Genomic DNA, 25,541 nt, shown 5'->3' with positions numbered 1-25,541 from the left:
AGGGTTGGCCAACAAGGAAGTTTAAAAACTTTGGACACGATTAAATTTTTGCTTTTAGTTCTAGTCTGCCTGCTGCTATTAGCCATGTCGGCTTTTAGTCTGCTTTTAGTTCCAGCCTTGCTCGTGCTATCAGTCATGCCTGCTCTTAGCTTGTAGCTTTGCTACCTAGCTTTAGCTTGTAGCATCTAGCCATGCGGTAGTCATCATTGTTCTTTGAGCGCGGTTCCAGCGTGCCTGCCTGCTGCTACTATGAGAAGGAACACAACCTAGTCTCGTCAAACTTTATTTCTTTTCTTTTCCGTTTGAGAGTTTCGTGTTCTGAGTTAAGTTTTGTAACGTCCATTCAACTTCAACCAGCGAACACGACTCTGCACTTTCAGCCAACGCCCAACAACCACGGGCTTCCCAAGACGTCACTTCAGAGACTGAACTTCCAGCCAATCAACGACCTCGGGATAGCCCTTTCACCGAGGCTCCTTCTTCACAGGAGATGCAAGTAACTTTACCTCCAGACTGTGACCTTTACTGGTGTATCTAATATAATTTTAAGCTCGTTGAGGAACTCAATGCTAGCGCTAATTACGTGATTGATGGTTGTTCATGTTTATGCAATTTAACGTATTGCTGTTAACTTGGGATTCCATATTTCCATTCTCTTAAACTCATCTTTCCCTAACTTTTGACCTTCCTGCAACTTGTGTGAATGTGTGTGTGTGTGCGTTTATGTTAGATTAGTTTATATGTCTTAGATTTATCTAATAAAGCCTTATTCATATTGAAAAGAGAAGTATCTTGTGTTTTGTGCTTACAAGTTAATGTCTTAAACTGCCGATCTTGTTACTGTGCTAATTGATAGTGTTTTCACTATAGTTTGGATATTAGTATCCAGCGCAGATTTGATGTTAAACGGCTCGTTCACTGAACCGCAGGCGCGTCTCCGTGAACAGCCGTGAAACAGTGATTCTGTTCAAATTCCCTTTAAAATCTTAAATGATTCCCTTTGAGCTAAATTGACCTGTTTCCCTTACACACCCTTTGAAGCTTTCATTTTGGTTGATATAATCCTTTAATATTGGTGGCAATATCTTGCAATCGACTAGGCTCACATGGGCCACCCACAAATAATTCCAACATTCAGCACACAAAACACAACAATGGTAACAATTTTATATATTTCTTGTTGTGCTATTACTGACACAATAAAGCAAATAAAACTGAAAAAACCCTGCATAATTTATTCATGCCACAATGCACTCTGGGAGTTAGTAATTCTGAGTAGTTATACTAAGTCAAGAGTAAACCTAAAGTAAATTATCAAGTACTTCCTACTAAGGGTGGAACTTTTTCACTGTTCGGTTTGTTTCACGGTTTTAGAGTCAGTTTTACAGTACAGTTTGGTAAGTGATATGTTTATGGAAAAAACTATACTCAGAATATTTTTTATCTACAAGCAACAGCACAAATACATACAATAGAGTAAAGATACAAATAAAATAAACCGTGATTTTCGAGGTTTTTTAGGTAGGTCTAGTATTAGTTTTTAGGTACAGAAATTAAATAAAGTAATCAATTGTAAAACAGCATTGCATGTTATAAATGAAAGATTATTCTTTATTAAAGTTACAAAAGCTTTTCCATCAAGAGCAGTGAGTGATTTCTTTGTTGCTGCTGTTAGTTAAATATAAAGACTGTCACTTTAAGAGAATGCACTGATCCATTGAACTGATACAGAAGGCCCAAGTTCAAGCAGCTGTAGGATACTTACCAAGACAGACATTTTCACACAATTTTTGTTTAAATTTGTCCATTTAAACACAATACTCAAGAGAAAGCTTAATATTTGCGTACGTTTTGAGGCATGGGTTTGTGTGCTTCAGATCAGCATACGAACAAATCTTCTCAATGTGCAAGCAAGCTTGCGTCCTTTGGCTCCTAAATGTTTAAACTAGCAAAGCTTAAATAAGTTTAGTTTAAACACAGATATAAACGTATACTAGGTCTCAGGTCTCAGCTGTTGTTGTAATGTCAGGCAAGCCAGAATGCACATTCATCAGGAGAAACATATATTAGCAGAACCCTGTTTGCTTTGTGTTATTTATAGCAAACCACACTACAGACGCTTTTCAGATTTAAGTTGAAACATGGTCCCAGCACTTGCCGAACCGTGTGTTGAGAACCGAACAGTTAGATTTTTTTTTTTCAGTGAATCGTCCCACCCCTACTCCCTACAGCTCTTTTTGTTGTTGTTGTTACTTTAACTCTTGTGTAGGTAAACTATACTAACTTAGCTTTTGTAAGTACAACATACTACTCCCATTTCACTTTACTTAGAATTTTTTTAATGCAATCGGTTTGCATGTTAGATAGATGCTAGATTATTAGATTTTACAGTGTAAATGTTTACAGATTCACAGTGTCTTACAGGAGGCCTGTGAGAACACACCAGTGTAGCTGAATACTGGTTGCTATGGGTTTGGACGAACTTCAGCATAGTTTTTAGCTACATTAGAGAAGCGAATTACTTTTATTTGGGCTGCTTTTTCATTGATGTCCCTCCACATATATTCAGGAGAGAGCAGTTTACTAGGTTTGTTCAAAAGGAAATACTTGTTCAAGTGAGACTCCTCTTGCCATACTGCCTCAATGGAGTTTGCAGCATCAATGAGCAGCTTCTCCCTGCAGGTTTTGGTGAGCTGATGTACATCTTCTAATGAGCCACCAAATGCAGCACCAGCATAATAATAATCACCTTCCCCAGCTGGAATGTATGCTTGAGACTCTGGTCTACGCTCATATGTGAATCGATCCCTTGGAGCATCAAAGAACCAAGGATGAATCACACCTACCAGACGACCCAAAGACTCCACACCCCAACGGCCATAGAACTTTGTATCTATGTCAAGGCAGAAAATATAGTCAGCCTCGTTGGCCAGTTCATTCTCTATTAGTTTTTCCAGTTTTTCCATCCTGCTCATACTGATGTCCTGCCATCTGTTCAAACTCTGAACCTTTAGAACGGTCAAATTACGTTTTTCACCCATCTTCACCTCAGGAATTGATTCTGGTTGATCTGTAAATAAGTAGTAATGCACTCGAAATCCAACAAAGTAATGCTGTTCTGCTGACTCCAGAAAATCTTTAACAAAACGTGTGTATCTAACAAACAGAGGAAACAAAAACAGAGAAATATTATGGTTAATTTATACTTTATTCATTACTATTTCCAGACTCAAACAAAAAGGGGAAACAAATGAGGATTATTAATAAGATGAGAGGTATCATGAAGACTTACTTTCCCAAAGCGAAGACTGTGGTTGCTATGGTGAGATTGTGTTGTTTGTAGATAGAGTCGATCAGTATGGGGTCAAAGGTTCCCTCCCAAATGATTGGAGCTAACCATGATGATACAGAAGCAACATCCGTCCGACTTCTTTAAAAACACAAATCCAGCGCTGTAATCATTTCATTCATGAGTGGAAATAGTCTATAACAGGTTAATACTAAAAACATAATACTCACCCTACCAACACACTCGGCTGGTTGTACAACAAGCTGTAATAAAAATTAATAAGCAGAAAGAACAACATACACTTATTTCATTCATGGAGTTGATAGACATTTAAAACAGGGTTTTCCCGTTTTTTTTTTATTTTAGATATGTCCATCTATGAACCAAATACATAATAATTTAACTCAAAAAACAACCATGAAACAAAAGTGTTCTTGTCTAGAGCAGTAGTCCTTATTAACTACGGATCAGCTTAAAAATAAAGTCACTTTTAAGAAGAGGAAGTTTACACACCCTGGCGATGAGCGCAATCCAGAGGTCTTTTGCTTCCATTTTGGCCTGATAATAACAGAGTAAAACTCTTACTGATTTGAATTTTATAATGTTGTGTGCCATTTATTGTGTGTGTGTTGATGAATAGAAGCATGTGTGTGCACATTTTTTGTGTATTTTGAAGAGTTATGTATGTATATGCACATCATTACTCACTCGATGAAGACTTGTTCTATTATCTGCTGTTTGCAGCTTGAAACATTAAAATATTAAATAATTAATTAATGCAAACTTCTCAAACCGAGAGAACAACATATACACTGCACCATGTTTTCCAAACTGAACTAAACTCACCTTTTCTGGTTATTTTTCAGGAAAATGAGCCTGTAAAGAAAGACATATTACTTTAGGAGAGATCTCTGTAAAAGTGTTATTCTAAGAGTTTATATCTTATGCTTGTCATGTACAAAAGAAAATGAAAAGTAAATATTTTTTTTGATATTGTAGGGCTGAAAATCAACCAAGATTTTTGATTTTCCGGTCATTCAGCAATCCTACAATCAAATCTCTATAGTGAAACCATTTTTTGCAGTGAGACGTGACATTTTAAATTATTTTCTAAACAAGTTTTGTATAATCAGACCTTAATATGATATCTTGAGAATAAAATAAAATGTTCACATTTTTAAAGGGGTCATAAAATGCAGTTTCAGAAATGTATAATATAAAAATAAATAAATGCTTTAAAAATAAGAAGCAGAATAGAGTGGCAATATAAACACTTCATTTACTCCTCCTGGTCACATGTCAAGCACAAGTTAACAACCTCTGAGAAATAATACTGCATTATTATCACAACCCAGACACAAAAGGCATACCATCTAATATTACTGAAGAATAATTACATACCCACTTAATACCAACCCAAAGAACAAAAGAATGATCAAAAAATTCTGACGGAGCAGCATTGTTCCTGAAATACCCATGTACACATTGATATGAAGTTAGAGACTGAAGCGTAAATGAAAGGAATAAAGCAAGTGAGATGTAGTTCAGGGGAGGAGCTTACAATTGACTCACAATACGATTTGAACTTCCTTTTACTGCTGTATATTTTATAATGTCAAATGTGAAACCCATGAATGCCTTGTTGTTTTGAACTCATAAGATGTAGTAAACAAAACAAAAATGTGTGATTTGAATTGAAAATAAACCTTGCTTACTGACTTTTGACAGTGAAACAAACCTTAGTTCAAATATCAACAATTGAAGAAAAACAATGTGTCTGAAGGACAAAGAACAAATTACATACATTTTTAAAATTGCTTGTTTTATTCTTGTTATTATTTTTCTTCATTATTATGTTACTTTCTTTTATGTAAAGCACTTTGAATTACCATTGTGTATGAAATGTGCTATATAAAAAAAAAAAAACTTGCCTTGCCTATCCGTTTATGCTGGTCATCCTTTGTGAAAAAGAAGCACTTGTGAAGTGAAAAGAAGGTGCACTTAAGTATGCTTTTTAAGTTTACTTATTGTGGAAATAATATACTTTAAAAGAACATACATAAGTTAAATGTTATTTTAGCCACTTAAGTACATTGTATTTGTAATTCATTTAAAATGCATCACATTTTAAAGTTATATTAAATGCAATAAGTTGAACTTTCGAGTTATTTCTTTAACCACTTAAGTGGGTCTTTTTATTACATCTTTATATGTACAATTGTGTTCATAATAGCTTCTTGTGTCTTTAAAATATGCTTAAAGTGTACTACTAATGTACTGACAACCAATTAATGTGAACTAAAATACACTTTAATGTCAGTTAACAATACACTTAAGTGTGAATTAAATGTAATGTTTTTTACCACATAAATGCATATTATTTGTACTTAATTTAAAATATATTACAATTTAAAATTACATTAATTGCAATTAGTTCAATTTTTGAGTGATATTTTTGAACCACTTAAGTGGGACTTTATATAGGTATTTTATATGTGATTTGAAATACGGTAGATATGTACTTCTGAATAAGCAATTCATGTGAACTAAAATATACTAATGTCATATATCTCTGGCAATTAAGTTGAAACTGTGCTTCTCTCCCCTTTGCTGATGCTGGCAATATTATCTTCCTGTGCTGCGGTCTCTCTCTCACGGTCTCAGAACCTAGAATCTGAATCCTAGAACAGAAAAAAAAGATAAACTACAATAAACTACATCCAACCCAAAGGCAAGACTTCTAAATGAAAACCATTTAGACTGATCATCTGGCTTATTATACAGTAAATTGATGAGCCACCTCCAAAACTTGACCACCATGATTACCTGAGGCTGTACACCTGACTGACCCTGGTGGTCTCCCTGTCCCTCACCACTTCCTGTCTCCTCTGTCTGTGACACCATGACATTATTTTCATAAGCACCCATTTTTATAAAGATGTTTTGAATTAATTATGCCCAAATTCTGATGCAAAAACTTTAAATGGTTTACAAACTTGGCATTTTGGTGCACTGAATTTTTTTTTTCAGTTTTTCTTTTCTTTGGCCAACAACACAACACAAATTATCTTGCATGCTATAGTATTTTAGGTTTCTGATTCACATTCTTTCATATGCAGGCTTATCACCATATTGTACTGTTTACACTAAACGCGAGCGGTGAGACAACAACAAAGCCAGTCCCTGTCAGGAGGACCCAATTGGAGTGTGAGTAACAAGGGTTTATGGACAACAGACAGATACAAAAGGGTTGTGATGTGCACAGGTGATACCACAACAGGAGCACAAAGGGGGCAGCAAGACCAGGCTGTTGGAAAGACCAGAGCAAGGCATCAGAGAGCGAAAGTCAGACTTGTTGACCACACTGTAAAAAGTGATTTTTTTGAACTTGTAAATAAAGATAGCAGCAGTTAAGTAAATTTTACAAACAAATACTATTTTTGAACACATTGAACACTTTGGAGACTTTTTTAAATCCACATAAGTGGTAAGTGTGCAAGCAAGACTCTGTGCACTTTGTGAAATCCTGTAGGTAAGGGCTTTTTCTGAGTTGGTTAGACCCCGGTACCTTGGGCTCCACTCAACCAATGTGTCTATTGAAGTATCGCTCCCCTCAGCATTGACGGTTATTGTGAGCATTGTGCTTTCTTACGGGTGCTGGAGTTCTCTCCCCTTCTGAGCAGTTAAATTCTTCTCTCCATGGATTGTTCTCATGGTGGTTTAACAGAACCAAAAGGGTTGCCTAGGAGTGCACTACTTCTTTCTGAATTTGAAGTTCTCCTCTCAAGTGAGAGCGGAGTTCAAAACATATTGGTTTTGGGATGTACCATTCCATCTATGAGCTGCTCTTTAAGAGTGCCACAAGAGCCCCTTATAATGGTATCCTTAAATCCATGTTATGGTAAGTTAGCACGTGAATCCACACTGTAGTAAGTTTACATGCTAGTACTCTGCATTCTTTACTAAAAACCTATATGGTAAGGGCTTCACGCGGTTGCTTCGTGCCCTTTCATGAGTTGTTAAAAGCCCTGTTCATCTTGGGTGCCACCTATGTATCCTCAGGATACCTATTTCTGTTGAGGCAGTTCCTTCAAGCAAGCTTATGCAAGAGCAAGCGGTAGCCCCTGTGTGACAGGCCAAGACGTAGTGTGAAGCTAGGCTCTTAGTCTTATCTCTTTAAAGAAATCCATTCTTGATTCCAAGCCTTGAGCTCTACCCCGGGTCAAGGAGTCTGGCCTTAACAGGTAAATTTGGGTATGTAGTAGTGATGCGCGGGTCGGGTTTTATTTCAACACGTGGGTCCCGCTTTTATGAAATTATTTGGCCCGCCCCAACCCGCCCCGCACCCACGGGCATTAAATAGACATACTAAGCATTGTAATGCCTTTATTTCAGCCTGAAAGTGCTTTGAAACATCGCCATGTAACCAGGCAATAACATATGATTATGAATTTGAACCATAAATCAGGTCATATTAATAACAATGAAAAACATATTAAAAGCAGCGTTTGTATTCATCTAATAGGTTAAACATTTTTTTTTATTTGTATAGGCCTACAGTTTACAGCCTATGCTACATAACCACTTAACTTTTGATTTATTACACGGATATGTTCATTTAGCGTTTTTACGTTCGCTGTGCAAAAAAACAATGGGATCCACTGTACCGGGGTTTAATCTATTTCGCCTAGACTCCAGCAGCCGGCCAACAGAGCTGAATGTGTGCTCGCTTGATGCGCTTGTGGCTGGGATACAAAGAATCATTTTTGACACCTTGGCAAGAACAGGAAAGGCAATTGACTGTGACTGCCAGAAGCTTAGAATGTCCTCTCCGTCCCAGAAGAACTGGCCCTCAATGTAACGCTGAACCTCGTCTCTCTCTGCAACTTCTTCACTGTTATCTTCCCACTCACTAAACTCGTCTTCTTTTGTTTTTTTGACTCTCACGGCTTTGTCGACTAAAAATAAAATAACAAAATATTAAAGGGTTAGTTCATTGAAAAATGAAAATTATGTAATTAATGACTCACCCTCATGTCATTCCAAACTGTGTATACGGTATACTGTCCAGGTCCACAAAGGTAATAAAAACATCTTCGAAGTAGTTCATGCGACATTAGAGGGTCAGTTAGAATTTTTTGAAGCATCAAAAATACATTTTGGTACAAAAATAGCAAAAACTATCACTTTTTTCAGCATTGTCTTCTCTTCCGTGTCTGTTGTGAGTGAGTTCAAAACACAGCAGTTTAGTGATATCCGGTTCGCGAAACCAATCACTCTATGTAACCGGATCTTCTTGAACCAGTTCACCAAATCGAACTGAATCATTTGAAACGGTTTGTGTCTCCAATAAGCATTAATCCACAAATGACTTAAGCTGTTAACTTTTTTAATATGGCTGACACTCCCTTGGAGTTAAAACAAACCAATATCCTGGAGTAATTCATGTATTCAAACAATACACTGACTGAGCTGCTGTGAAGAGAGAACTGAAGAACACCGAGCCGAGCCAGATAACGAACGAACGATTGTCTCGTTTTTTGTCAGGCGCGTCCAATTGGAGAACCGAGGAGCTGATGATACTGCGCATGCATGATTCAGTATGAAGCAGACTGACACACTGCACATCTGAACCGAACTGATTCTTTTGATGATTGATTCTGAACTGATTCTGTGCTAATGTTATGAGTGCGGGTAAACCGAAGGCTTGAATCAAGGGCAATCATCGCAAAATTCAGCTGTGCTTATGACACGGTTCTCCAATTTCCAGTCGTCATTAATGAAGTGACCAGAAAACGCAGTGTATGCTCATTGATTGAACTCATCAGTCCACATGTCAGTGGTAATAGCTATGCCACATCTTCTTTGAGAGGTTTTTTATTTTTTATTTCGCGGTTGCTTTGGCTCTGTCGCAAACAGTTTGTCTGTGAGGAAGTACACTGCTGGCATCCACACGTCCGTAACATGAACCAATGTTAATTAGACACTGGGGTACAGTATAAAAATCCATCTCCAGATACTATGTCGAAGGGCCGCAGATCTCGACAGCACAATTCAACACAAGCATCGGTGATCTCGGACTTGACATGTGCTGTCACTTTACTTTTGAAGAAAGCAGTAATATTTTGAGACATTTCACTGTCGTCACTTTTCTTAGACCCCCCACAAATATGTCTTGACATGCTGGAAGTTCCCGTTTTGTGGCTCTCGTGTTTGTGTATTTTTTTCACACAAGTTGCACTTAACGTAGCCGATCCTGCTGTTGTCTCATCCTGTCTCCACTTTTATTTATTTTTTGAACATTCTCTTTATTGTTTTTTTTAACATTGGCACAAAGAGAAAAAAAAATCCAACAAAAATCACTTTGCTAATACAATGTGCAATAATATTCTTCCATATGTACATGATTTATGTTTGAACTCAGGAAATGATATAGAAGGGAAAAAAAGGAAAGAAGAGAGAGAAAAAAAATTGGGTGTTGTGAGATTAGGGCTCAATTATTGCTGTCTTATTGAAATAATTAATAAAAGGTTTCCATACTGCATAAAACTGATCAGTCTTGTTCTTTAAAGAAAATCTAATCTTTTCAAGCTGAAGGTGGTGCATAATATCTTTAATCAGGACAGAGCAGTGAGGTGGATTTTTTTTTGTTTCAAATTAAGCAAAATCAATCTACGTGCCAAGCACAAAACACTGATTTTTAGAGAGTTCCACACTGTCACTACTGGCACTGAAAATAGCCAGAATTGGGTCTGGATCTAGTGGTTTTTCCAGTACCTTTGATAGTAATTGAAAAACTGAAATCCAATAATTATGAATATTAGGACAATTCCAGAACATATGTCCTAGTGAAGCTGGTGTTTGACTGCATCTGTCACATATTGGGTCCACCGAAGAAAACATCTTTGAAAGCTTTAGTTTAGACAGGTGAAGTCTATGTAAGATCTTGAATTGTATCAAACCATGTCTAATGCACAAAGAAGAAGAGTGAACCCGTTCCTGTGCTTCTTCCCATTGCCAGTCTTCAATGTCTATTCCAAGATCATCTTGCCATGCTGTTCTTAAATGCTCTACCCATACAGAAATGTAATATATGTCAATATATGTAAATTACATATATAATATCAGTGCCCATGTATGTCTGCTGCATATATGAGAATATATGCAAAACTCATATATGTAAAACACATAGACATATATGAAACATATATTTCAAAATATATCAAAAATGGCCGTTTTCATGTAAGTGCCATATATTTTCGCATATATGCACATATATGTGAAATATATGCAAGACGCATATATGTATACATGCATGTATGTATTTATTTCTAGAGTACATACTTTCACTTATATTAGGGATACAAATATGCTTCTAATATGATGACACCATGTACTTTCACTTATATTAGGGATACAAATATGCTTCTTATATGATGACACCATGTACTTTCACTTATATTAGTGGTACAACTATGTTTTTTATACATCCTGCATATATATATTTATACTCATTCCACAGAACACACAATTCCAGGTCTTTTCAAATAGAAACTTTAATGCATTTTGTTCAGAACACACAATTCCAGGTCTTTTCAAATAAAAACTTTAATGCATTTTGTTCAGTATACAAACTTTTCAAGTAAAAACTTTTTAATTTCAACTTCTGATTTTTGACTCACTCGGGAAACACTCATTTTTAATGAACATTTTTCCTGGACATTGCCAGTCTTAGTTCTGCCATCTTCTCATTCAGGGCTGCTCCGATCTGGCCAGTCGAAACTGAGTGTCTTGACATAACAGCATCTGAAAAGGTAGATTTTAAAGAAAAAAAGTTTTAGGTATAAAGCAGACAAAACACTGGTCAAAAATTAAAGACAAAAATCTTTATTGCTCCTTTATTGCTTTATTGCTAATATGATTGTCCATTTTTTTGCAAATATTTCTATGGGTGTGGTTCAGATGCAGGCACGAAGCCAAAAGGGGTGGTGGTAGCACAGCAGTAAAGGAACCTGGCTTGTATGCTAGTAGCCTGGAATTTGGAGTTCGAATCCCGTTCACCACCGTTGTGCCCTTGAGCAACGCACTTAACCCCAAGTTGTTCTTGAGGAGATCTGACTGAGTCAAGGCTCACAACACTATACATACAGACCTGTGGCAGATGATGTCAAATAGCAAAATCACTTTTATTTCATCCAGGGCGCTTCTTTTCTCCCCATCTCCCCCCTTTGAAACCTTGGATTCCCCTCCTGAGGAAAAAATGTTTTTCAGTATGAAAAATAACCAGTATATAGTTTACGTTTTCATTATCAGCAGAATGACAATCAAAATGGCTGAAAACAGACACATACTGTCGGTCCATTTACATGCACAGCTTAAAGGTGTAGAGATTTGGGGAAAAAAAACACACAAAATGACTTATTTTCAATATAAAAACAATAACTGTTGTAACAGTGCGTAAATCAGACCTTTCTGTAATGCTAACGCTAATGAGTTTAAAGTTTTGTTAGCACTTTATGAATACCACTGTGACATTGTAATGTATCTTTGTAATAGATCTAATTTTGTCATTTTGGTTACATTTATTTATCCAAAAGTTTTTTATCAAAGAGGGACACACAATTTTATTTTTTATTTATATTTTAATTTATTTTGAAGGTGCATTGTGTCACTGTAAGTTATTAGAAAACTGATAAGCTACATTTTCACTGTTTACAATGGCAGTGCCTGCCGTCTCGTTTACAAGCATGTTTTGAGGCTTGTTTCCTGTTACACTTATGCACAAAGGGGAAATTTAGATTAAACTGCATAACTGAAAATCAGAACAAAATAAAGAGTACATTTGTTTTGAGCAATGTCTTTGTCGGTTGTAGTTTGTTTTTAAATTAAAAAAAAAAAAATCAATTAAAATCGAAAATCGGGTTTGGTGTGAAAAAATCTGAGATTTTTTTTTTAAGCCATATCGCCCAGCCCTACCAGCAGCATTTGTCCGAATTTAAGTCTTAACCATTCTATTTCATCAGAAAACAATCTGAAAACAGGGCTTTAAGTGTAAAATACCGAACTTGTCTTTTAACATAACAAATGTGCCTATGGAATAAGCATTTTTAACTACACTCTACACTACTGTACAGACAATACTAACCTCTCAAATTACTTTTGATGAGTGTTTCAATGTCAAACACCCCAAGCAGCAAAATCCTTGCCATTGAAGTCCCACTAGATGCCTGGCAAGCAGAGCGCCACACACTTCGTGATACGTAAACACCTGAACCTGGGACAATTTCTTCCTGTTGAACAAAATGAAATAGATAGGCTTAAAAGTTTCGATTCAGTATAGTAAACAAAATATCCAGCATTCAAGATTTATGTACAATTGACTGTGTAAATTGGTCCCAATAGTATAATGTCAAGCATTCCTGGTCCCTACTGTCAATGTTGGAGATGTCATATTATCAATAAGTAGTGTGAAAAAGAGCCATTGCCACAAGGTACCAGGAAATTTGGGAGATTAGATTAGGACAAATTTACAGTAAATTGTATTCGATTATGACCAATTAATATACAGGGTTTTCCCAGGTTTGATCACCCCAAATTTAAGACTTTATTAAGACCATTTTAATGAAAATTAAGACCTACATCGCACCCATTACGCAGTCGTAAAAAACACCAGATTAAATCCCAATAATGACTATTACTAACAAACAAATGTTTTAATTAAAATACATTTATTATAAAAAAAACTCATTCAACAATACACTGCAAAGTGATGTTTTTGGTAAATATCAAACATTCATAACAATAAACAGATAAACTAACTTTTCAAATCGTCTTAGTAAAGTTTCTCAGCATTCAAAGTGCTTCAACCATTGCTTCAGAGGGGTAGACAGATAGGTAAGAGAGATATAGATAGTAGGGGTGTAACGGTTCACAAAATTCACGGTTTGGTTCAATACAATACACTTGTGTCACGGTTCAGTATGTTTTCGATACAGCAAAAAGAAAGAAATGCCAGAGAATTTTATTATTTTTTAAATTAAAATTAACATAATAAAGTATGATATATATTTTTTACTTTGACCAGTGATGGAGCTATAATAGACTCTTCTTAGGAGCATATAAAACAAAACAGCTCCTTGGAAAAAAATAAATGTAGCCTAATATTGTAATAGTTATAAAGTTATATTTTTAGTTCAGATTAACAATTTACAATTTTTCTTCCTGGCTTCCACCCGCTGTTCGATCCTTTAATAACGGAGAAATGTGAATGTTTCTCACTAGATCTTGCAGCGATGTTTTTACTTCTGTGGCGAATTCAAATGCTTTCTTTACTGGATCTCTTATTAGCGCTGTGTAGGGCTGCACGTTATTGGGAAAAAATGACATTGCGATATTTTATTTTTCTGTGATATATATTGCGATATTTTTTCATACAAAAAAAATGGGGTGAGCACACTTACATTCTCATTTTAAATGATTTAAACATCGACACCATCGTGTCAATTGATTAATATGCGCGAGGGAGAGAGAGCCAGACAGCGCTCGTGTTGTTTGAAGACTGATCGCTCTCTCTGTCTCTCTCACGCTCTCTCTCTCTCTGCCCTGTTAAACTTGCATGTGTTTTTCAGTCCTGTCAATGATAAACTTTCCCTCTATGATGGTTAAGCTGTGCAATTAATCCGCAAATCACATTCGTCAAGGGCCGGGGAGCAGCTGTCCCGTACAGTTAATGAATAACAGATCAACTACGACAGCCTACATCGCACATCCTGCGATGTGACTATCGTGGATTCGTACATCGCGATATCGATGCTTAAACGACACATCGTGCAGCCCTAGCGCTGTGTAGTAACAGTGTCGCTTGATCACGATCGGCTCGCGCTGCACTCGTCCAAACTGATAAACGGTCCTTCAACCACACAATAACGAGCAGTTTCGTTCCGCTTACATTACGTTTGCACATTTGATGTTGGAAAATGTTGTGGTCGCGCCGGCGGCTCTTTATGAGCGCGCTTGCCACGTGCAGCGTGCCTACATTTGAAATAATGAAATTTTGGTCAGCAGGTAAAATGGTCCAACGAACCGCTCAGTTAGAAAATGTGTAACAGTTACACCGAACCGAACGACACTTCCCCATGATGTCTCTCCTCTTGACTGGTTGATTAGAATGTTGATTCATTGCCGCCGGCGCGAAAACTAGGGGTTAACCAATTAAACGTTAAAAGAGAGAGCAATACAGCGCTCGTTGAAGATGGCGAGAGTGAGGCGTGCGCGGCCGGGGCTCTCTCACTGTTTGTTCTTATGCGCCCTGTCCACTGATCTAAATAATTAGTTGTTACGACGACTTATTCCTTGTTTTAATAAATCGTGGACACGTTGAACTAATTCCCTCCCTCATTTTGATTTAACGAATTACAACATGGCCAAAAACAATTTGATACTATTAATTAGTGAATGCTAAAGACCTATTTTTTTGTGAATTGGTGAATATTCAGGTGAATTATTTCGTGGCCACGAATTAATAATAATTATTAAACTGTTTTTCTTACCTGTGAAGACAGACCTTCAGTGAAGGCCGACTATTCTCGTACAGCTTTTTATTCCTTTTTTTGTTTGTTTTTGTGAATTGGTGAATATTCAGGTGAATTTTTTGTGGCCACGAATTAATAATACCTCAGCACATTTTACAAGACCCTTCTCGATCACAGCGGCAACGAGCACTTTGATCACTTGATTTAAAAAACAAATAAATACTAGAAATTAGACGTTCTCTGGCGTTACGCTAAACCCTGTTGAATTTTCACGTTGTTTCCCCCATTTCACCTTGCGTTGCAGTCTGGTTGACTTTGAATAAATAGGCTAGTATAATGAAATTTAAGACCTTCGTTTAAAAAATTTAAGACTTGGACAACGGAATTTAAGACTATTTAAGGCCTTAATTTAGGAACATGTCATTTAAGACCTTTTTAAGACTTTTAAGACCCGCGGCTACCCTGATATAGAAGACAAGGTGATTGCAAGCAGTTTACATACGTTCCAACAGCACTGCATAAAAAAGTACGGTAACACTTTAGAATAAGGTTCCATTAGTTAATGTTAGTTAATGTGTTAATTAACATGAACAAACAATGAATAATACATTTATTACTGTATTTATTCATCTTCGTTAATGTTAGTTAATGAAAATACAGTTATTCCTTGTTAGTTCATGGTAAGTCACAGTGCATTAACTAATGTTAACAAGCACAACTTTTGATTTAAATAATGCATTAGTAAATGTTGAAATTAACATGAACTAAGACTTATAAATGCTGTAGAAGGATTGTTCTTGCTTAGTTCATGTTAATTAATACATTAACTAACATTAACTAATGGAACCTTATTCTAAAGTGTTACCAAAAGTACTCACTATTTGAACAGGGTTTGAAGGGCTGGGGAGAGACCCTGGACTGCCGAGGTGCATGGAGCTTCTGTTGAGCATTTCTTTTATCTGAGGTATCTCTGCATCAACAGGAAAAAAGGGTGTGAAAGACTGTAGCCAAAAAGTATAAGAATAGAAGTATACTCTTTTGATCCTGTGAGGGAAATTCAGTCTCTGCATTTATTCCATCTATGTTTTAGTGAGACAAACTGTTGAAAACATCACGCTTCTTATCAGTCCTTTTAAAATAATGATGTGATGATGTAAGTCCCCATAAACAATTTACACCAGCCAATTTTACTGTGTGGGATGGCAGGCCAGCAGTCTGGTCAATGAATAAGAAACATTGGCAGGTCAAGTTTTATGATCTGACAAAATAAAAGCCCCCGGTATTTAAGTTTTACTGTGTGTGTGTATGTGTGTGTGCAGAATGGAAATATAATACATTTACCTGTAAAGATGAATTTTTTTATTTCTAGCAATTCTTGACGCACAAGTGAGAGCTCGTTGTCACTATTTTCTGCTTGTTCTTCCAAGGAAATGGAATCTAGGATTTCAGCCCCTTGATTGTGAATGGCAGCCTGTGGAAACATATAAATGAAATTATTTTAAATTAAACATACAAATTATTGCCTTAGTTATATATATATATATATATATATATATATATATATATATATATATATATATATATATATATATATATATCATTATGGGGTAAAGAGTTAGTACATTAAACAAAAAACTCACTTTGGTTCCACTGACTGTGGCCACGGCAGTAGGGGGGTCATCCTCATCCTCATCCTCCCACAGACGTTTGGCAACACGGATTCTCTTTCCCACAATGGCGTTGTCTTCGGAATCTTTCTTTGAACGTTTGTCCAACTTTCGCTCCAAAGTATTCATGTCTATGCAGAGAAATATCAGTCACCATTGCCACTAACACACTGATAGTACCAACAAGGGTCTGAGTTAAAGGGATGCTCCACTTTAAAATGAAAATACTGTCATCATATACTCACCCTCATGTTGTTTTAAACTTGTATGAATTTCTCTCTTCTGCTGAACAGAAAGGAAGATATTTAGAAGAATGTCAGTAACCAGACAGATTCTGGTCTCACTGACTTCCATAGTAGGAAAAAAAATAACGTTATACTATGGAAGTCAATGAAACCAAAAACTGTCTGATGACGTTCTTCTAAATATCTTTTTTTCTGTTATCTGTTTAGAAGAAGAAATTCATACAGGTTTGAAACAACACAAACACATTCCTTGACAACGTGGTTTCGTATTAAGTTATCTATTTATGTTAATATAGCTTATTGCATGGCTTGGTTTAGTATGCGGCCTGTTATTTATTGATAACGGTTAACAAACCGCTGCGAAGTAACGTTACGCCGTTGCCATGAAAAACAGAGCGTTGGACGCGGAACGGACTATTTTCTTTTGCGGAAGCAATACTTTTTTTTTTTAAATCAATATTTTGTGTCAAATTATTTATTTATTTTGTACGTAACGTTAGCCATGTAATAAGAGGAATAATGTAGCCTATAGCGAGGCGGTTATTATTGAGAATGCAAGCCTTCAGGCTGATGCAAGGCCCCTCTGCATTCAGCCAGTCGGGGTTGTTAACGTCTAAAAGTTATAAACCGCCTCGTATTACATTATCCCTTACATTATATCCCTGTGTAACTAATACAAAGCAGTAAAAAAAAACGTTAGGGTTGCACTTACCTCCAACTGATTGAACGGTAGCCATATAAATGGGGAATCCACCTTTTGGTCGTTTTCCCACACCCCACTCGACGGCAAATTCGTCTTCGTATGTAATCACGCCGTTTACAAAACTTTCCAGATCAAAATTTCGTATGCATTTAATGTGAACAATACTAAATTTCCCCTCATCAACCCCGGCACACCATTTCACAAGCGCATACATGTCTCTCCTTGTCGTGTCTTCTTCATTAACGTTCATCAGGTTTACGCGGGTGTTGCTATAGTGACAGAACTGGTTTGAAATACTGAAAAAAAATCTCAATAAGAAAAATGTTTATTTTTTAAAAATCAAAACCAATATGTTATTGGTATTCTTATTGTTGTTATTATTATTATTATTATTATTATTATTATTATTATCTTAGTTTTAAAAATCAGATGGCCGTTACCGGAGGCTATTTAATCCACCAAGTAAATGTGCAAGAAAGCAAGGTCAGGCAAGGTTCAAATATAGACGAAGAGATACATTTTGATATTAAATTATATTTTCCAAATTAATTCTGGAGATTAAGGTTTTTATTTATTTTTATTTTTAATTTTTTAGAAGAACTGGTTTAATAAAGATAATTTAAGTGTATGTAAATATATTATTCTGACACACATTTCAGAAGGTGGCGGCAACCAGACACTGTTTGCCAACTGCCATAAAGAAGAAGAAGAAGAAGAAGAAGAAGAAGGTTCAAATAAATATTAGCTTGGGTGATTTCAGAGTCAATTATGGAAGACGGCATTTTGATTTTAAGTTCATAAATGGAGTATCGAAAATACCTTACCACGGGTGCAGCAGTTCCTGCGCGAACAGCACGTCGATGGAAAAGGTAAGTGCACTATACTGATAACCTATACAATTTCGTGCGTGCATAAGACATAGCGTTAGTTACCTTAGCAATTATCTCTAGCAGCTACCTAACTTGAACTATACTGTCTATGTGAACTAGCAAGCAAGCATGCTTCTATTATTATTATCCGTTTCTGTTAAATTTAGAAAGCTTAAGAAAAGGGAAAACTTGAGTAATATTGACCTTTTCCGCATTTCATTCATGATAATTGTTTATGTATAACCAGGGGTGGTCCGTGTAAAAGAAAAAAGAAAACCACACATTTTTTTTAGTTTTTCATTTATTTGTTAAAAAAAAATAATAATAAATGAACGAAAAAGTACACAGAACTTTAGGTAGGTTCAGAGCCATAGAAAGATGATTCTCGGTAGGTTTAAGTTTATTGTAGCTATGCAAAGAAAGGAGACATGATTGACATGTAAGTTAACGTTAATGTTGGAGAACAAATGCTGCTGAATCTAATGATTGGGGGAAAATAACAATAATAAAGTATACGTTTGTAAGTGTGTGTTTTGTACTGAAGTTTTAGCAACCTCAAACTGATGTTTTTTAAAAATCTGATTATAAAAATATCTACATATGTGTAAACTGGACCTTAAAAAATAATAATAATAAAATCACTTGAGAAATTGAAAAAAAAAAAAATCGACATAAATTGCCAAACCCTGAAGAAATGGTCAAGCTTAGTGTTAAAATACAATTCTCATTTTTTCTTATTTTCTTCTTTCAGGTCAGCGGCATGTTCAGGCTCCCCAAGGAGAAAAAAAGTAAGTCACTTTACATATGAACACAATGAAATTCTGTCTAATTCTACACTGATCTGTGTCAGGATTGCAGGCTACCTGCTTCCATTTTTACCATTTTACCTGCAACAACTTTATAAAGTCTAACTTAGTTATAATGTTATATTTGTAGTGTTTTAGCTCTAGCTCGTGTTTATTCACTTTAAGTTGGAAAGTTATTGTACAAAAAAAATCATGTGTTATCAGAGATTAAGGAAGCATGTTCAATTGAATACTGCCTTGAAGAATTGAATACCGCCTTGAAGTAATATTATTTTCATAAATATTGGTTTCCTATTTCAGGTATGTGTTTCTGCTGTTACCCTAAGTGATCCTGCACGCATGTCCTGTGGTCCTGCACTCGACTCCCATCATCCTGGTCCTGCACTCGACTCACTTAATCCTGATCCTGCACTCGTCTCCTTTGGTCCTGCACTGAACTCACATGGTCCTGATCCTGATCCTGCACTCGACCGACATGATCCTGCACTCGTCTCCTGTGGTCCTGCACTGAACTCACATGGTCCTGATCCTGATCCTGCACTCGACCGACATGATCCTGCACTCGTCTCCTGTGGTCCTGCACTGAACTCACATGGTCCTGATCCTGATCCTGCACTCGACCGACATGATCCTGCACTCGTCTCCTGTGGTCCTGCACTGAACTCACATGGTCCTGATCCTGATCCTGCACTCGACCGACATGATCCTGCACTCGTCTCCTGTGGTCCTGCACTGAACTCACATGGTCCTGATCCCACACGCGTCCCCTGTGATCCTGCACTTGTGTCGCCTGATACTGATTCTGCACTCATTAGTACTATATCGGTAAATGTTAATAGCTGTCTCTATAAATACTATAAATATTATATAAAATAATATTATTATATTAAATTCTAAAAACTACTCCCGGTCACATATTAAGGCTCATTTTTGCTTATTTGTGAAATCTCAACAAACCAGAATGTTAATTGTTATGCAAGTTTTACTTTATAATAGTAAGATTAATACACATACTTTATCATTGCTATTTGGTATCCTTGGCTGAAATAAAATAACATTTTAAATTTCTTTGTGTGTTGCAGGTCTGTGAAGAACCTCCACTCTCATTCATACCACCAGTCCACCAAACCTCAACAAACACTTCCTGTGCATATGGGCAGGTACGGCAAACTGCTACTGTCGAGGATACAAGAAAACAGCATGAGTTGCTTCTTCTTGCTTTAAAACTCAAGCATGGACTGACTGATGAAGCTTTAGAAGACACACTTAAAGTTGTTAACGTTATAAGTCAGAGGCATTATGTGTCATCTACCAAACATCACTTTTACAAAACTTTTGATGACTTGAAAAGAAATATTCAGTTTCACTACATATGTGAGGGATGCACAATTTCTGTAAACATTGAGGGAGAAAAAGTGGTTTGTCCTAACTGTCAATATTCTTGTAGAATAGCCGATCATATGAAACAGGGGCACTTCTTTATTGTTTTTCCACTAGAATCACAATTAAGGAATATGATGGAACAAGAGGAACTCTTCAGCCAGTTGACTAGGCCTAACAGTGCTGCTCACTCTAGTCCACTGACAGATATCACCGATGGTGAGCTTTACAAGAGGGTTAACAGAAATATTGAGGGCCAATCTGAGCATCACGTCAATCTCACACTAACCTTTAGCTGTGACGGGGTACCTGTGTTTAAGAAATCTTCTTACAGTATTTGGCCACTTCTCTATACAGTCAATGAATTACCACCTGATTTGAGAGCAAAACAAGTGATGTTGGCAGCCTTATGGTTTGGTCCATCAAAGCCAAACTGTAACACATACTTATCACCATTTGTGAAAGAATGCAATCAATTGCTTACTCATGGGTTTGAGTGGATCAGTGTAAATGGTATTCATGGCCGGTCCAAAGTATTTCCCTTGGTTGCAGTATGTGATTCTGTTGCGAGACCGATGATTCAAAATTTTAAGCAATTCAATGGAGAATTTGGATGTTCTTACTGTTTACAAAAAGGTACAGTCGTTGAGAAGGGTCAAGGTCATGTACGGGTCTATCCTTTTGAGTCTGATACTGAAAGCAGAAATCATGGTAGCAGCCTAGATTTTGCTCGAGAGGCTATAGAAAACCGCACTACTGTGAAAGGAGTGAAAGGACCGTCTATTTTGTCCTTGATCCCATCAGTTGACCTGATACAAGGTTGCGTACCTGACTACATGCACGCCTGTCTTCTTGGTGTTGCAAGATCTATGACTTATATGTGGGTTGGAAGTGACAATCATGAAAATCCATGGTATGTAGGAAGATGTATCCAAGTGATTGATCAAAAACTTCACCTTATTCAACCACCCTCCTGTGTCTCCAGAGTGCCTAGATCACTGCGAGAGAGAAACTATTGGAAGGCGCATGAGTGGTACATGTGGCTTTTCTACTATAGCATCCCAGTGCTTAAAGGGATCTTACCAGAGTGCTATCTAATCCACTGGACACGGTTTGTGAAGGCTTTGGCATTGCTCTTAACTGAAAGTGTCACCTTGCAACAAATTCAGGAAGCAGATATCATGCTTAGGAGATTTGTGATGGAAATGGGGGATCTCTATGGTATACAAAACATGTCCTATAATGTCCATCTCTCTCTTCACCTTGCACAAAGTGTGCGAAACTGGGGTCCTTTATGGGCTCATTCAGCTTTCACATTTGAGTCATATAATCACAGCCTGCTCAAAATGATCAAGAGCACACAAGGGGTCCCTTTGCAGATTGCCAAAACATTTCAGTTACAAAAGGGTCTGCCCTTATATGCCAAGAAAACACTGTCAAATGCATCCTCTGAATGCATTTCAGCCTTTGAAGACTTAGTCCGTCCTACACACACCCAGAGTGCAATAAGATGTAAAGAGGTCATTGCACTTGGAGGCAGACATGAGAAAGTAAGACTTGAGCAAGATGACTACCTTGCCCTCCACAATGTAGCTAATCACATAGAGAGAGAACTTCTTGTCAGTTACCGTGACAGGGCAGTAATTAATGGTGAAGTTACGCACTCTAAAAGACATTCGAGAGAGAGAAAGAGAAACTCGCATGTTGTAGTCCTCACAGATAACAGTATTTTCAGTGTTGATAAGTTTGTTGTTGCAGACTTAGTAAGTGGGGAACACTGCTATGCCATAGGACATTATTTTGAAACAAAGCGACACAGTTTTTTTGCTTCATTGTCGAACCCACACCACTTTGTTGCTGTTGGCAAAAAGTTGGGGCATCTGACAGCTGTTCCAGCTGCAGTTATTCAGAGAAAGTGTCTCTTTATGAATCTTCCAAACCTGAAGGTTAATTATGTTTTTATGTTTTTGAATCGTAATGAGTTGACGAATTGATTAAAAAAACGAAAGGGGTCATAGAATGCAAAACATTTTTACCCATGCAGACCAAATGGTGAAAACACATTATTCTTTATAGAGTTTTCGCTTGTCAATGAAATGCTAAATGATAGTTAAAAAGAATATTGTCTAACTCTGAATACCTTGACATGAATTGTTTGTACTTGTCAAAATGTCATGTAATGAAATGCCAGTTAATAATAGAAATGTTGTATTTACTTGTCTGAATAGTTTGAAAAGATGATACTTAATGTCTGAATACCTCAAACGCCAATATTTAAAATAATCAAAATGTACTGTTTTATATATTATATCTGAATGTCTATAGTTGTAGATATTGTGTCTGTATTGTGTGAATACCAAATATAGTATTTTTAGTACAATAATTCAGTGTTTTCTTTGTCATTTTTGACAAATACATCCACAAAGTACCATAACCATATGCCACCACTTTAAAAATGCATCAGTATCACATGCATGTATGTTTACATACATATTTGTTTTCCACATATTTAAAATGTATGTAACATATTTATACTTAATGTTGTCCATATATGCGAGAAACCAATACTATACTGTAATATATGCAGATATATGGTATTATATATGGAGGAACTCAAATATTTTCTTCACATATTTGGACACATAAATGTTCATATCTGTGGCAGGCTTATATTGTGTTCTCAGATAAGTCAAATATATGTATAGATATATGTTGAACATATATATTGTGTTCTCATATAAGTCAAATGCATGTATACATATATGTTGCAGGCATATATTGTGTTCTCAGATAAGTCAAATATATGTATACATATATGTTGAACATATATTGTGTTCTCAGATAAGTGAAATATATGTATACATATATGTTGCAGGCATATATTGTGTTCTCAGATAAGTCAAATATATGTATCGATATATGTTGCAGCCATATATTGTGTTCTCAGATAAGTCAAATATATGAATACATATATGTCATGCTATTTAAAATATAAGTACATATATGGCCATATATTACATTTTTGTATGGGTAATGAAACATCGTTTTCCAACTGTGAGAATTTATTATATATAATGGATATTCCTCCTTTCACAAATGGATCCTGTAAAAACAGTGAGTCCATCTGAGAGGCTAATGGCTCATTAGGAAATGATGAAAAATTATTTTGAGCAAAACTGCGAGCTTGTAGATATTTAAAAAAATGTGAATTAGGTAGATGAATTAGTAGATGTTGAAATGTTGGAAAGCATTTATTAATAAACAAATTTTGAAAGGAACATATTCCTTTTTTGAACCATGTCTGAAATATTGAATCAATTTGGGAGGGGGGAAATAAATGATTAGTCGTTAAAGGACTTAAAATAGAGCACATCAGCCATTTAAAGTGTTTTCTTATCTTGTTCCAAATTTTGAGAGAGTTGGAAACCACCGGATTATTTAGGCGAGTTAGAGTGGGGGCAGACAAAGCTGAATAAATTAAAGCTGGCCAAGAGGAAGGTGAGCATGATTTATTTTCCATATCACACCACTCTGTTGACCCCTCCTCTAAGCCAAATGAGAGTGCTCTTATATTACATGCCCAATAATACAATTGGAATGTGGCAGACCCATCCCTCGTCTCAGTTTGATCTTCTGTAAATATATCTTCTTGAGTCTGGGGGTTTTGTTATTCCAAATAAATTGGGTGATTATTCTATCCAAATTTCTAAAAAAATTATTTAGTAATGTAAACTGGGATACACTGAAAAACAAATAAATATTTGGGCAAAATACTCATTTTCACCATATTAATACGACCTGATAAATAAATAAAAAGTTTAGACCATTTCTTAAAAATCTGTTGTGTGTATTCATAACTTCAGAATATTTTCTTTATAAAGCATAGAAAAGCATTTAGTTATGGTAATTCCTAGGTATTTAATTGAGTTTACTATTTTAAAAGGAAAGGAGGAAATTGCATCAAGTTGGTCCTTAGGGTTGATCGGAAACATAACACTTTTTGAAAAATTAATCTTATATCCTGAGATTTTCCCAAATTTATCTAAGACTGACATAATGGTTGGCACTGATTGTAAGGGGTTGGAGATGTAAACTAACAAGTCGTCACCATATAATGAAACTTTGTGTTCTTTCCCCCTCTCATTATTCCAGTGTAGGTTGTAGATGCACGTAAAGAAATTGCTAAGGGCTCTATTGCTAAAGCAAATAGCAGGGGTGAAAGAGGGCATCCCTGTCTTGTAGAGCGATTTAATTGAAAATAACTAGAGTTATTATTGTTTGTTTGTATAGAAGCTTGGGGGTGGGCAAATAACAATTTAATAAATGAAATAAAATCAGAACCAAACCCAAATTTTTCCAGAGTGGCGAAGAGGTAATCCCACTCAACCCTATCGAACGCTTTTTCTGCATCCATAGAAATAAGTACCTCGGTTTGGGAGGGATTGGGACTAGGTGTGTATATAAAATTTAATAATCTTCTAATATTAAAAAATAAAAGACGATTTCTGATGAATCCTGTTTGATCTGTGGAGATCACAGTTGGAAGAGCTTGGCCAAAACCTTGGCCAGTATTTTATTGTCAACATCAAGAAGACTGATAGGTCTATATGAACCAGGGTCTAAAGGGTCTTTATCTACCTTGTGTATTAAATAAATATTTGCCTGATAAAATGTTGGTGGTAAACAGCCTTTTTCAAGCGATTCATTAAAGACCTCTAAAAGTAACGGAGAGATTTGATCACTAAAAGATTTATAAAACTCGGTTGTGAAACCATCCGGACCTGGGGCCTTTGAACTTTGCATATTGGATATTGCTTGTTTTATTTCATTAATAGTTAGCCGTTGTTCCAAGATATCTCTGTCTTCCACACTTAAAGATGGAATGTCAAGTGATTCAAAAAATTGCTCTATACATGCTGGGTCATTAATAGATTCTGAGGAGTATAATTTGACATAAAATCTCTTAAAAATATTATTTATTTCCTGTGGGTCAAATGTATTTTGTCCTGTATCTTTCCTAATTTCCGTTATCAGCCTTGATGCTGTAGTTT

At 36.1% G+C, this 25,541-nt stretch overlaps 3 protein-coding genes across 5 annotated transcripts; 1 reads left to right on the top strand and 2 right to left on the bottom strand.

Annotated features, from left to right (window-relative positions):
- Positions 1-2,316: 2,316 nt before the first annotated feature.
- LOC113093774 (globoside alpha-1,3-N-acetylgalactosaminyltransferase 1-like) lies at positions 2,317-4,772 on the bottom strand. 2 transcript variants are annotated; one of them, XM_026259338.1, is made up of 7 exons: positions 4,691-4,772; positions 4,136-4,165; positions 3,998-4,033; positions 3,803-3,847; positions 3,520-3,552; positions 3,293-3,430; positions 2,317-3,156 (listed from the first exon to the last, which is right to left on the bottom strand). In XM_026259338.1, the coding sequence occupies exons 1-7, from the start codon at positions 4,765-4,767 to the stop codon at positions 2,466-2,468; spliced, it is 1,050 nt and encodes a 349-aa protein (XP_026115123.1). In that variant the 5' UTR covers positions 4,768-4,772; the 3' UTR covers positions 2,317-2,465. The 2 variants fall into 2 exon arrangements, with proteins under 2 accessions (XP_026115123.1, XP_026115124.1); XM_026259339.1 differs by having other exon boundaries at positions 3,293-3,427.
- Positions 4,773-11,404: 6,632 nt separating this feature from the next.
- LOC113093775 (uncharacterized) lies at positions 11,405-17,592 on the bottom strand. Of its 2 annotated transcripts, XM_026259340.1 has the most exons (6): positions 17,445-17,579; positions 16,461-16,618; positions 16,162-16,291; positions 15,699-15,790; positions 12,435-12,579; positions 11,405-11,538 (listed from the first exon to the last, which is right to left on the bottom strand). In XM_026259340.1, the coding sequence occupies exons 1-6, from the start codon at positions 17,467-17,469 to the stop codon at positions 11,420-11,422; spliced, it is 669 nt and encodes a 222-aa protein (XP_026115125.1). In that variant the 5' UTR covers positions 17,470-17,579; the 3' UTR covers positions 11,405-11,419. The 2 variants fall into 2 exon arrangements, with proteins under 2 accessions (XP_026115125.1, XP_026115126.1); XM_026259341.1 differs by lacking the exon at positions 12,435-12,579 and having other exon boundaries at positions 11,461-11,538; positions 17,445-17,592.
- Positions 17,593-18,077: 485 nt separating this feature from the next.
- LOC113093773 (uncharacterized) lies at positions 18,078-22,865 on the top strand. The gene is made up of 4 exons (XM_026259337.1): positions 18,078-18,304; positions 19,056-19,092; positions 19,411-19,935; positions 20,193-22,865. Exons 1-4 carry the CDS (start codon positions 18,237-18,239, stop codon positions 22,482-22,484), a joined length of 2,922 nt encoding a protein of 973 aa, XP_026115122.1. The 5' UTR covers positions 18,078-18,236; the 3' UTR covers positions 22,485-22,865.
- Positions 22,866-25,541: the final 2,676 nt, after the last annotated feature.

This window comes from Carassius auratus, unplaced genomic scaffold (assembly GCF_003368295.1).
Source record: "Carassius auratus strain Wakin unplaced genomic scaffold, ASM336829v1 scaf_tig00215135, whole genome shotgun sequence".
Classification (NCBI taxonomy): domain Eukaryota; kingdom Metazoa; phylum Chordata; class Actinopteri; order Cypriniformes; family Cyprinidae; genus Carassius; species Carassius auratus.
This window is presented reverse-complemented; position numbering and strand designations above follow the sequence as displayed.